The sequence below is a fragment of the Phocoena phocoena genome, chromosome 12 (assembly GCF_963924675.1).
Source record: "Phocoena phocoena chromosome 12, mPhoPho1.1, whole genome shotgun sequence".
NCBI lineage: Eukaryota > Metazoa > Chordata > Mammalia > Artiodactyla > Phocoenidae > Phocoena > Phocoena phocoena.
This window is the reverse complement of record NC_089230.1, coordinates 80886639-80900722: the sequence shown is the minus strand read 5'-3', so window position 1 is coordinate 80900722 and position 14084 is coordinate 80886639. Positions and strand designations below refer to the sequence as shown.

General features: G+C 50.8%; 1 protein-coding gene across 1 annotated transcript; it reads right to left on the bottom strand.

The window, feature by feature from the left end:
- Positions 1–9178: 9178 nt before the first annotated feature.
- On the bottom strand, positions 9179–10157 carry DPPA5 (developmental pluripotency associated 5). The gene is given in 3 exon segments (XM_065888663.1): positions 9179–9374; positions 9795–9972; positions 10046–10157. Coding segments are annotated over 3 exon segments (486 nt in total).
- Between the last annotated feature and the right edge of the window lie 3927 nt (positions 10158–14084).

Below are 14084 nucleotides of genomic sequence, written 5' to 3'. Positions count from 1 at the left end.
TCCCCACCTGGCCCTAGAGGGGGTAGCCTCTCCCTCCCCAGCCTCAACCCCAGCCGTCCATCTGGCCCTTTCCTACAGCAGGCCGTAAACTCACTCTTGACCCAACGCACTCCCCGTTGCCAAGTATTTCTGTGTTCCCACCTCAACAAAAATTGCCCAGATTTAACCATCCAGGAGCATGGGTCCTGCTTACCAAACAAGTCTACCAGACAGACTCCAGACGCGTTTCAATCCACGCCATACCTGCTTCTAAGACCTCGCAGCTCCTGCAAAAGCTAGCCGAGAGCCTGAGGTACACAAGCCAAGGAACAGTTGCTTGTCTCACCTGCCAGGGCTGCCGGGCAGCATTCCCACAGCAGGACCTCCCTCCCTGAAGCTCCCTACTCTTCCCGGTAGGGACCCCGGCAGGAAAGGATTCCAGAGCCCGGAAGGGGGCGGGGGAGGGGCTGGGGACTCCTCCAGAAATCCCACACAGGCCCCCCCATCACAGCGAGGAGCTGAAAACACTTTCTGAAATTGTTTTCTCTCCCCCATCATAACCTGGAAAGAACACTGATCAAGGCAAAACCAATAAGGATCATTTTGTTATAAAACCACGGAAACTTTCCTTAAGAGGTCGAGCTTGCAGTCACTTGAACGTGAAAGAATTGAGAAGAGCTGCCCCACTTCCATCCTCACCTTTCACGGCACAAACACAGCTGGATGGAGCCTTAGCCTCCCGACCTCCAGGTCAGCACCCGCCGCAAGCAACGCCATCCCCGTCCTGGGCCCGTCAGGAGCGGTCATCTGGAGGAGGGATTCCGGACCGACCCCAGCCTGAAACCGAGCGCCTCCAGGCCCACGCGGAATTTAGCAGCCGCTGGGTCTGAGCTCTGGATAAAAAGAAAGCAGCTGGTCAGGTGGCGGCTTTGTGGAGATACATCAGAATCACCTGAAGGGCTTGTTAAAACCGAAATCTCCGCGTCCCACCCCCAGGGTTTCCGGTTCTCCGGGTCTGGGTGGGCGCCAGTTTGCATTTCGAGAAAGTTCCCAGGTGAAGCTGATTCTGCTGGTCCGGGGCTATACTTTGAAATCCCCTGTCCTAGGATATCTAAGTGATAGGCAGGCCCACGGAAGGGATTCGGCTGAAGACGTCCCCTCAAGATGCTGCTCCAAGGACTCCCCGGGGACCCTCATCTGGAGTCACGGATACACTAGATTTTCCCCTGTGGGTCTCGCCAAGACTCCTTCCCAAACTCAGGAGCCGGGACCCACAGCGGGGGTTTTTAGACTGAGTGGTTGTTTTCAGAACTGTCCCAGGACCTCAGACTAAGGAACTGGGGTGAACCAGAAAGATGCAGAGACCCAAGCCCGCCTTCCCGGACCCCTGGGCCAAGGACGGGTTCCCTGCCAGGGCCCATGAAACCCCTCACTCACCTCGATCCTGGAAAGACATTGCCACAATGAAGAGCGTCCTCACATCCTGGCAAAAGGGCGATCCGATAAGGAGGATCCCGACTCCGCATCCTGGGACCGCGCTGACCACGAGTGAGACCCTGAACGAACTGTAGAAGGCCGCCAGCATCTCGCTGCCCTGGCCTGGGAGGGAAGGGGCGCTGAGCCGCGGGAGGGGAAGTGAGGTTCCTGTCATGGAGCAAAGGGGCCCTCGGGGTCAGTGGCCCCTGGATAGTCTAGGATTCCAGGAAACCTCAGGGCACCTGGATCCGGGCCCCATCCCCGAGGAGGCCGCGGACGAGCTGCGCCACCAGGGAAGCCCGAGCTTGGCTTTTGTGATTTTTTTTTTTTTTCAGATTCCACATATGAGTGAGATCATATGGTATTTGTCTTTCTCAGTCTCACTTATCTCACTCAGCATAATGTCCTCAAGGGCCATCTGTATTGTCATAACTGGCAAGCTTCCATTATGTTTTATGGCTGACAGTATTTCATTGTATGTATTGATGATGACTTTCTAGATGCAACACCGATGGCACGATCCATGAAAGAAAGAGTTGATAAGCTGAACTCCATTAAAATTTAAAATTTCTGCTCTGTGAAAGACACTGTGAAGGAAATGAGAAGAAAAGCTATAGATGAGAAGAAAACATGTGCAGAAGACATATCTGATAGAGGACTGTTATCCAAAACATACAAATAACTCTTAAAATGCAACAACAAGAAAACAACAGATTTTAAAAAGAGAAAAAAGATCTGAATAGACATTTCACCAAAGGAGATATAAAGATGGCAAATAAGCATATGAAAATATGCTTCATATGTCATTCCACATCATATGTCATTAGGGAAATGCAAATTAAAACAGCAGCGAGATACCACCACACACCTACTAGAATGACCAAAATCTAAACATTGGTGATGCCAAACGCTAGCGAGGATGTGGGGCAGCAGGAACTCTCATTCACTGCTGATGGAAATAGAAAGGGGTCCAGGCACTTTGAAAGACAGTCTGACAGTTCTTTACAAAACTAAACATACTCTCACCCCACAGTTTAAGAGTTTCATTCCTTAGTATTTTCCCCAAAGGACTTGAAAACACATGTCCACACAAAAGCCTGCACACAGATATTTATAGCAACTTTATTCATAATTCCCCAAACTTGAAAGCAACCAAGTTGTCTTTCAGTAGGTGAACAGATAAATAAACAGTGGTCCATCTAGATCATGGAAATGAGCTACCAAGCCACAAAAAGACATGGAGGTGTCGACAGAAAAAAATGCACAACCTAAAGGTTGAGAATTATGTTTTATTCAGCAGACTTACTGAGGACTTGCGCCCAAGATACAGCTTCTCAGATGGCTCTGAGGGACTATTCTGAAGACTTAAGGATGAGTCAGGATGTATCAGAGATTTTGCAAAAAAAAACCCCAAACAACAAAAAATCCCCACCTTCCCCCCGCCAGAAAAAACCACAAAAAACCAGGCAGTGGAACATCAAAAGATTACTGGTAATTAAAGGAAAACCAGGTATCTCAAATTAATGAATTGAGCACTTTTCTATGTATGGGAAAATGCAAGAGCCGCTGTCTGCCCCGCAGTGGGGGTAGGTTTGGGTGTTTTAGAGTGGTGGTCCCTCCCTGTGTACTGTGTCATTTGACTGACAATTTGATTGACAGCTTTAGGCTGTATAACTGTTTTCCTAGTGTGCAGGCACTTACCCATAAGCACCCAGGTGATACCCATGGTGGAGGGGGGCAAAAACCTCAATGCTAATTTATTACCAATACAGTATAATGGACCCCGGGTTACTCTGAGCCACTGTTTAGGTGTTGGTGTGTCTGAGCCAACCTGTGCTGGCAGATTTATCTTGCCTGGTCCTAATAAGGCTAGAAACATAGCAGTCCTTGACCACAAAAGGGATGATCTTTTCTGATCACCACTGTCCGGTGGGGGAGGGAAAGATGACCCTGTCCAGGATGGGGCAAGGACGCACTCATATCTGACTAACTACCTAGTAGGGCCAGCGTGCTGTCTCTTTAACCCCTTCAGGGTGTGTCTTCAGGGCAGCTGCAGTGGCCAATAGCTTGACGGCCACTGCATCCTTTGTTTACTGAAATAACATTCTTTGTCAACAGAGGAAACTTAAATGCATTTACTAAGTAAAAGAAGCCAATCTGGAAAGGTTACGGACTATATGGTTCCAACCATACGACATTCTGGAAAGGGCAAAACTACGAGAGAGTAGAAAAATCAGGGTTGCCCAGGGGTTAAGGGTGAGGGAGGGACAGTAGGGTGAGCTCAGAGATGTTTAGGGCGGTGAAGCTGTTCTGTATGACACGATAAGGGTGGATCCATGTCACTATACATTTGTCAAAACCCCAAGAGTGAACCCTGATGTAAACTATGGACTTTCTCAGTGCTAATTATATGTCAATGTAGACCCATCTCTTTCTAACAGATTACCTCTCTGGTTGACTGAAAAAAAAAAAAAAAGCACAACGTGAGAGGTGTGAGTGAAGTTGTATTCGGGGCAAATGAGAACTACAGCCCGGGAGACAGCCTCCCGGGAAGCTCTGAGGAACTGCTTGGAAGAGCTGGGGGGAAGGGCAGTATGTATGTGGTTTTAATGAAGGGGGCACGTGCAGTCAGGCACACATTTAGACAGAGGCTGGCTGCTGGCCCCAAGGAGCAGACGTCACTTAATGATTTCAGTGCTTTTCTAGATATGAAGAGATGCAAGAACCGGGCTCATGAAATCTTCTCCTAAAAATATCTAACTATTTGAAGGCCTGTTCTGCCGGTTTTTTCCCAGAGCACAGAGGGCTTCACCCCTGATCTCCACCCTGAACTCCTTTCAGGGGGTGTTGAAGGTCGGCGGCTGCAGTGGCTCGTGACTGCCGAGGCAGACGGCAGTGCCAGTTGGTAGCTGGCACTCTGGGAAAGGACGTTTGTAGTTAGGGAGGCTGGGCAAGTGTGTAGCACGGGGTTTATGGGAACTCTCTGTACTTTCTGCTCAATTTATCTGTGAACCTAAACTCTTCTAAAACATAAAGAGTCTTAGGAGCGGGGGTGGGAGTGAGGCAACTCTCAGCCCACTGCCCACCTCGAAGTTCTAGAAGAGAAGCTTGACCATTGATAGAGATTTGATGGAGATGTCTCCTGAAAAAAAAAAAAAAAGCACAACCTAAAAGTTAAGAATTATGTTTTATTTGGGGCATTGCTGAGGACTGTAGCCCAGAAACAGCCTCTCAGAGAGCTGTGAGGAACTTCTCCAAAGAGGTATTGGAGGAGACAGGATATATAGGAGTTTTTGCTAAAAAAAAAATGTAGTTGAGCATCAGAAGACTACCACTAATAACAAAAAACAGACATCTCGGACTCCCCTGGTGGCGCAGTGGTTGAGAGTCCGCCTGCCGATGCAGGGGACACGGGTTCGTGCCCTGGTCCGGGAAGATCCCACATGCCGTGCATCGGCTGGGCCCGTGAGCCATGGCCGCTGAGCCTGCGCGCCCGGAGCCTGTGCTCCGCAACGGGAGAGGCCACAGCAGTGAGAGGCCCGCGTACCGCAAAAAAAAAAAAAAAAACCAGACATCTCAAGTTAACGATATTAGTGCTTTTCTCTGAATGGGAAAACGCAAGAGCCTGGGCTCACTGGAATTATTGCATTGATAGTCACCTTAACTGTTGTGAAATGAAATTTGCATTTCATTGCAAGACAAGAGAAATTTAAACACAAAAACATTTTCTGTGCCCTTTGGCCTCCTCTCTCCCTTCTGCTGTGCATCGTGTATCAGCAATATGCATCGGCCAAGCTCCCCCATCGGCAGAGCAACATTCTCCCAAGATTACTGGGACGACTCTTTAGAAGATAACATTCCTTCTTGATCTCCGTAAGGGAGTCACATGGCCTGTAGATCTGGATTGTGTAAACTCTCCATAATACTCTCATTTGATGTACAGCCCTGTGTCAAAAAAAAACATATAACTGTGGCTTGACTTTTTTTCCTTTTAGTTTTATTTTTTTGGCTGCAACATGTGGGGTCTTACTTCCCCCACCAGGGATCGAACTCACACCCACTGCAGTGGTTGTGCTACCCTTTCGCTTACCCTTGGCGGAAAATTGATCAAGAGCCTCAAACTCAAAAAAAAAAGAACCACCACAAGACAACCGTTTCTTTTTTTTTTAACCTTCAGGTTACTATTTCCAAAACTGTTCTGTGTATTTGCTCAAAGTCTTGTGTCGCTTAGGATTTTTATCTTTTTAGTGCTGAAAAATCTTCAGTCCATGGCATGCATGGAATTTATAGCACAGTCTTAAATTTCCAAGCTTGATACTTTTGACACAGATTAACTAACGTAAAGCTGTTTTCTACATTTAGAAGCACTGCCCTTAGGGAATTTCTAGGCTTAGGGGCAAGGGCAGTTTTTTATGCCCCCTCTACACTGCAAAATTGGGGTTCATAACTCTACAGTTTATATGCCCACACACAATCATTCACTGCCAACTGATTCTTTAAAGGGTGCACTGGCTGAGGCTAATTTGGGGGCCACAACTGTTGGTCCATAAGGAGACTCAAGCAAGAAGTACAAAAGGGAGACGGTTCACCTAACAGATCAGAAAAAAAAAAGTTTGCAGGCGTCCCTGGGTGAGATTGTAGGGAACTGTTGCAACTGTTAACAGGTATCCAGAAGTATCTTGCCAATGCCCTTGCATTCAAAATGTGCCCAAAGCCACAAGGGACCCCCTTGAGGTGACCAGGATCAGAGGCAGTCTCTTCCCTGGAAACCGAGATGCCCCCCGTCTAGACCCCACCTGATCCCAACACGAGCCCCTCCCTGATCTGTAGCATCTTGGGCCCTGCAATAGCCTCCGATCCTGACACCCAATGATTGTCCCATGAGAGCCTATCAGCTCTTCTTACCGGGAAGGAACAAGTCTGCAAGGCAGGTCAACCTTTGTAGATACTCTCGGCCTCTTTCCACACAGAGTTGAACCAACTGTCCCTCCTGACCCTCCAAACAGGAGGAAAGTCATTTATGTGTGTCTAGTTCTTCAAAATCCGAGGGCCAATGGTTTTAACAATCATCATTTCTTGGGGATGTGGGAAAGGTGGGACTGATTTCTCCTCCAAAATCCTGGGCAGGAGATGTGCTGAGCGGTCCATGACTTCCAGGCCAGAGTACTGGTGCAAATCTCAAAGGTTGGAAGGGAGGGTGTCAGGATGCCCATAGGGTACCTGCCTAGTCTCTTCCTCTCCTCTAAATGAACTTCAATAGCATGCCAAAATGTACCTTTGCTTCCTGGTGACCTAAAGGCTGTATGGCCTCCAAAGACCCCAGGAAAAACACACACCATCCTGCATTTCCAGGAGGCAGGACAGTGCCCTTGACAAAGGACTCCCCAGCTCCCCTCACTGAGCCTTCAATGTGAGAACAGGGGCTGGAGGCTAGAGTCCCTCCTCCATAAGCCTGGGAGGGAGCAACCCAGCTCCAGTCCTGCACCCTGTCCTTCATACATTCAAGAAATCATGTTTGACTGCCCATGGTGTCAGACATTGTTCTAAGACTTGATATCCTCACTACAACCCATGCGACGGATCTTATCCTATTACAGACGGGGAACAAAAGCACAAGGCTCGTGGTTCCATCGCTAAAGAGGCTAAGCCAAGATCCAAACCCAAGCAGCCAAGCTGGTGTCCTTGTCTTATAAAACTGTCCTCAACATTTAATATTACATACTATTATTTTTTTTTTTTTGCGGTACGTGGGCCTCTCACCGTTGTAGCCTCTCCCGTTGCGGAGCACAGGCTCCGGACGCGCAGGCTCACCGGCCATGGCTCATAGGCCCATCCGCTCCGCGGCATGTGGGATATTCCCGGACCGGGGCACGAACCCGTGTCCCCTGCATCGGCAGGCAGACTCTCAACCACTGCGCCACCAGGGAAGCCCCATACTATTTTTTTTAAAATCTCAACTTTTCTAGAGTTTACATTCCAGTGGAGCAGAGGAGGAAAATGAACGGTTAGCTTGTCAGTCATGTTTAAAATGCCATGAACAAAACTGAAGTAGGTCAAGCAGAGACAGTGGGGAAGGAGAGGACCTCTGGAGGAAACATGGACCACCGGGAAGAAGGGAACAGAATCATTCCAAAAAAATGAAAGGGAATTCCCTGGTGATCCAGTGGTTAGGACTCCGCACTTCCATTGCAGGGGGCACGGGTTCAAACTCTGGTTGGGGAACTAAGATCCTGCAAGCCACCTGGTGTGGCCAAAAAATTTAATAAAAACAAGTGAGAAGTGTTCTTGGCAGAAGAGCAAAAGTAAAAGCCCTGAAGTGTTAACAAGACGGTTTGTTTGAGGGGCAGCAAAAGGATACGGATCTGCAGTAGAGATGCAGGCAGGTGGCACGTTACACAGGGCCAGGAGCTTGGGTTAGGTTGGCTGGAAAACTTTGGAGAATTTTGGAGTTTCTTTTGGAGGAGGGGCCATCTGATTAACGTTGTAAGAATTAAGTCTGGCAGAGGAGCCGACTGTGAGATGCCAAAAAGAGAACCCCCTGAGACCTGATAGGAGCCTCTTTCAGTAGTTCTGGCAAGGCAGGTTGGCGTCGGGGTGGGGTGGGCAGCTGGACCGGGTACAGGTGCAGGAAGGGCTCAGGTTGGAAGTCAAGGTGACTGGGCTCGAGCAGGGAGTCCTTTTCAGCGGTCAGGCATCAAGGACGGCTTCTAGTTTGGGGCCCGAACCACTGGCCCAAAATGCTGGTGCCATTCATTTACTGAGTGAGAACGAGAACAGCTGTCTGATGGACAGGCCTCATGCCTCTTGCAGAAAATGGCTCCTTGCTAGTTTTCCTCCCCCATGTTTGTTCAATTGCTCCAAAAGATAGTCAACACTTGTTTCTGGTGTGACGCTTGCTCTAAGTACCCTACGTAAATCTCACAACTTCGCCTGAGGTCAGAGGCTATTATCTTCAGTTTAGAACCTGAGCAGGGAGAGGGGTTAGGAGGGTGAATGTGGCTAAGGTCACAGGGCCAGACAGCTCCCTGAGGGGACTCATTCCGGCTTGTGAACTACCAGGCTGGTCTCTACTAGGGAAAACTGTAGCCCCCGTTCTGATGGCCCCTCTACCCTCAGGAGTGAGCCCCACCTATGGTAATGCTTCATCCACCCTAATGCCACTTACCCTTCGGAGGCCAGGGCCTCCTGTAAGTGTGGTGGAGAATTCCAGAGACCATTTCAAGGAGTCTGTGTGAGGTTCTCCTTTCCTGTATATCTATCTGTAAGGCTGAATTTTCTTCACACTCCAACCTAAATAATGTGTAGCAGTAGGCTGAATGCAAATGAGAACCCAGACAGCGGTCTCCAGTTTCGCTTACAAGGATATGAAACTCTCAGTGCCAGAATATCACATCTCTCCTAGGTTGTCTGATTTTTTGGTCAGAGCTGCATCTCAGAACTTGACTCCCAGAGTCTTTTCCTTTTCCTTTTCTCTCCAGACCCTTTCCTTTTCCTTTTCCTTTTCTCTCCAGACCCTTTCCTTTTCCTTTTCTCTCCAGACCCTTTTCCCCCTGTGCTCTGGGACCTCTTTCTAGCCTTAGGGGTTTCACTAAGAGTTAAGCTCCCAGGGCCACCTCACCTGTGATGTTATCTTCAATACCTCAACTACACAGCAAGACACATCAAGAAACGTTTTAAAATTTTATTGTGTAATTAGCAACCTTGGGGGGAAGGACAGGAGGACTTAAAGGCAGAGACCAGAAGCCAGCTGGGTGTTCCTTGTCAGGCTGGAGCAGAGTCTAAACCAGACCCCGGGCAGCCCCGGCTGCAGCCTCCGCTCTACCTCGCCATCCCAGGTTGGTCTGGCTGCAAACTGGCTTCCCTTCATCCGAGGAGCTAGGTCAAGCGAATTCATGGCTTCCTCAGGTTGCAGCATCCCTGCACCAGAAAGCCACAGCAGGCAAGTGTGAGCGGAGAGGGTAAGAGCCTGAACAGTTCTCTGCCTCTTTCCAAGGTTCCTCTCTGGGACTTCCCAGCTAGGCGTCCTGGGCCTGGGATTCTCGGGAACCTCAGAACCTGGGGCCAACTGGGCTCATTCCAACATGGCGGGTGGGGAGGCCCCGCCCCAGGAGGCCAGCCCCGGCCACCTCTCACAGCCTTACTCCAGGGTCCCTAGGGCCAAGGGCTGGCACTGCCAAGGAGTCTGGGGCACCGCCTGGACACAGAGGCCTCCCCGGGTAGGTGCTGTTGGTGTTTGCCCGGAGGGGATAGTTAGGGAGGGGTGAGGAGGGCTGGAGGGGCGGGAGCCAGGCCGCCTGCACAGGAAGGTCCAGGGCACCTGGTCATGAGGCCTCTCAACCTGTTTGTGCCGCTGGCGGTGCCGCTAGGCCACGGACTGGAGCATCCACTTGGTCTGAAAGTTGAACAAGTAAGAGCCGTAAACCATGACTTCGGCGAGGTCCGAAGCTTCCAGACCCTTCATCTGGAGCATGACTTTGCTCACCTCCTCGACGAATGGGATTCGAGATCCGTCGGGACCTGTTTAGGGGAGAAGATGAGCGCTCGGGCCCAGGAGGGCCGGGGCACCCGGGTCAGCACTGGGTTCACTCACCGAACACGGCTTCCAGCAGCCCCGTCTGGACCTGGAACACCCCGGGCTCCTTCAAGACTTCGGGAGTCCCCACCCAAGGTGGGATGTCGTTCCGCTCGGGCAGCTTCCCCATCTTCTGGACGTCTAAACCTGCCCTGCTGGGAGCTCGGACTTAAACTGGGCAGGACGACGCCTCCCGCGGAAAGTTAAGAACCTGGGCGAGCCACGCCACGCGCCCCTGGCCAACCCCCATCCAGGCCACGCCCCCGCCCCATCCAGGCCACGCCCCCGGTCCGCCCCCGGCCCGGCTGCGCCATTCCGCACTCGCCACGCCCCGCACGCCCCGGGGCGCCTTGGTCTCAGGTTGACTGTCTAGGCTCCCGAGCGCGGGTGGGCCCAGCTGTCTCCGAGTTGACTCGGGCTCCCACCTGCTTTGACTCGTTTCCTCTGCACTAAAATCCCTTCACCTTGGGAGTGGGTGGGGAGACGGCGCTAGAAACCCTTGTTATTCTAGAAACGGTGGCTGGGCCTGAACCTCGGAAAGCGGTACAAGTTTGGGGGTGCGACGGCCACCCAGCTGCCAAATCGAGTCCCTGCCTTCCACGTTCCAAAGGAGGGTGTGTCTTCCCTTGGCCTAAGGGAGCCGGACCTCGGGACTTCACTGCAGGGCGACTCCTGCAACTTCAAGGGACTGAGGGGTCACTCCTGCCACTTAACAAAGAGGAAAACGAGATTCCGATATTCATTTTCTTCCAGGGTCCTGATGGGGGCTCTGAAGTGCCCCACGGTTCACGTTCCTTGAAGCCCCTGAGTCTGGAACTTTTGAGTCTACCTGAATTTCGAAGCTCACGTGGCCTAAACTATGTGGTCCGGCCTTCAGGCCCTAAACAAACTTGTTTTATTCATTTAAAAAACAGATTGCTGTAAACACTGCACTAGATCTATCCGATGGGGGTGTGTTTCAATGTTTAGGGCTTCACAGACAGAGATGAAGCTGGCTTTTCCCAAGATCATGTTCTGATAATATCTAATGTCCCCTCAGCAGCCTTCATGGCCACTTATTAGGGCAGACCTCTTCACCTGCAGTCAAAACCTGTGGGTTGCTTGTTCTTTTGCAGCCACCAGTGTAATCAATTCAGATAATAATCAATGGCTAACTATCAAATGAAAGGTTATTAACTGGATATTGAAGGGTTCTGGAAAGCCTAGCCCATAGATTATGAATTACAAAGGAGAAAATATTCCTTCACAATAGGGACTTGGAGGGCAGATGCCACCTTAACCGAAGACCGCAATTAGCATCACCAACAATGGGACCAATGGACTACTGGTTTGTCAAAGCCATGAAAACAAAACAGCAGAAGATCATCTTATTAATCAAGAGACACCCAAGTGCTACACATGATTCAAACCCTGAATCAAAGACAGAGAAAGACCATGTCAGGTCTTCAGTGGAGGAAATTTTAACATGGGCTATATTGTAAAATCGTATTTGATTGTATGTTCTATAATATACAATTTCTAGAGTGTGGTGCCTTTATTACGTAAGAAAAGGTCCTTGTTCTAACAAGAAACATGTTGAAATATGTAAAGTGTTGATATCTACAATTCACTTACAAATAGTTCAGCACGCCCCAAAAATGAGCCCCCAAATTATATATATATAAATATATATATAGAGAGAGAGAGAGAGAGAGAGACAGAGAGAGAGGGAGGGAGGGAATCAATGTGACAAATATCAACAGTTGGTTCTCAGTGAAGGATATACAGAATTCTTTCTATTCTTCCGTAGTTCTCAATTTCAATGAAAGGGAAATAAAGTACTAATGTGTCAGGTAGCTAATAAAAAGTAACTCTTCTGAGGGCAAAATAAAGTGTAAGCCATCCCCTAGTGAGGACTTCCTTTATCATGGTTTCTAAATACCCTCATCCCCCATATACACACCGTTTCTTTGGCTGGAAGTTCAACATGGTATTTATTTATTTATTTTTGGCTGTCTTGGGTCTTCATTGCTGTGCACGGGCTTTCTCTAGTTATGGCGAGCCGGAGCTACTCTTCCTTGCTGTGCACTTGCTTCTCGTTGCGGTGGCTTCTCTTGTTGCGGAGCACGGGCTCTAGGCGCATGGGCTTCAGTAGTTGTGACACTCAGGCTCAGTAGTTGTGGCACACGGGCTTAGCTGCTCCGCGCGATGTGGGATCTTCCCGGACCAGGGCTCAAACCCGTGTCCCCTGAGCTGGCAGGCAGATTCTTAACCACTGTGCCACCAAGGAAGTCCCTCGATGTGGTATTTAAAGAAGCAGATAGATGAGCACAGGAATTGCGTCCAACTTAAGAGTATTAGAGAGGAGCCTGCGTCATTATACACACTTATTTCAAACTTGTAACACTGTACAAACTTATACAATAAACCAGGACTTAAATTACAGGCTCAAAAAGTATGACTATCAAACACATTTGTATACTAATGACTAACATCCTTTCTAGGGAGTTTGTGTACGCTTAGAATCAGCCCAGGTGTGGCACATGAGCCGTTTATAAGCACCCATTTCCCCACCCCTATCAAGGATTCTCAGCTGTTTGCCTTGCCACTGGAAGAAGTGACTCTGGATTGAGTTTTCATTAACAGATGTTGAACCTAGAATTGCAGATTCAAATTGCTGGTAGGAGAGTAGTGTGATTTACTAAGGGGAGTTAGATTCCCCCTTCCCTGAACCCTCCTCAAAAAGGTGCCACCAACTCCTTCCTGCTTGGGGGATAGGGATTCCTATCTTAATTTTTTTTATCCCCAGGAAGCAGTTGTTTCTGTGTCTCCAGGCCCACCTTTAGCCTCCGAGCCTGGCTCTGTGAGTACACATGAGGCGAAACCACTTGAAATTCACTCTCAATTCCAAATAGTACCTGCCAGCAGCTTTTCATTTGAAGCAGGTGGGAACTTCAGGGTCAGCCAGAGGGAGGGGATGCCCCCTCTCTCCCACTCTGAGTACATAGACTGCTGGGCAGGGAACATGGAAAGTGGGCAGTTGGCAGGGAGCTCACGATGTCCCCCACCACGGAACTCAGAGGTCAGGCAGGTAAGTGCCAGGTGCACTGAACCAGAGGTGCCAGAGGCAGCCAGGGCTCTTCCTCTAGGCCTTCTGGAAAACTCAGGGCACCTCCTGGTCAGCCACACCTGGAGTTCCAGTCATCCACCCCTTGGTGTGTCAGTGTGAGCCCGAGGGGACCCCCCGAGCGCATGGCTGGGCACGGTCCCCAGAGGGTCACGCCTTGCAGCCCGAGGACACACAGCGGCCTTTCATCTGGACCATCACTCAGGAACTGACCTAGGGCCCCTGGGGCAGGGCAAAACTGAGAGAAGGCTGCGGAATCCCAGGAACGCTGCCCCAGTAAAGGCAGTCCCGGCGACACCCATTCCTCCCTCCTCTTTCTGAGGAAAAGGCCACCAAGAGGGCCAGCATCTCTTTGGCCAGTGACCCTCCGCCCTGCCATGGGCGCGGGATTTTACCGGAGTTTCCAGGAAGTGCCCCCCCAGGCCCAGAGCAGTCACCGCAGCCCAGATCTCCATGAGCAGTCCGTCTTCCCCCTCCTTCGGCCCTGTGCGAAGATTCTAGCCCATCACTTGGGTCCGATCCAAGGTTTGCGCGAGGGGAGCGGGCACGACCCCCACGAGCTTCGCGCTTGGGTCTGGAAACACACCCACCGCCGGCACCCGAGCGGCCTCAGCTTCTCCAGTCTCCGGACGCGACCCGCCCAGCGCCTGCACCTCGTCTCCCGAGAGCCCAGCACCGGGAACGCCCAGGCCTCCAGCGCCCGGTTCCCGCGACGCCGCCCGTGGAGACACGTCCGGGGACGTGCTTCCCGGCTCCGGCTCTGGCTCCGGAGCTCCCGAAGACTGCGGCAGTGCCCGAACCGAGAGTCCGGGGGAGACGGAACGGCGGGGCCGGGGGTGGAGGAGCTCCGGAAGCGACTGTGAGGGCGCCTGCGGCCGGAACCTGCGGACCCTTGGCCCGCGCCCTTCCTTCCACGGGCGCCGAGGATCGAGACCTCGCTTCGCCCAGCGC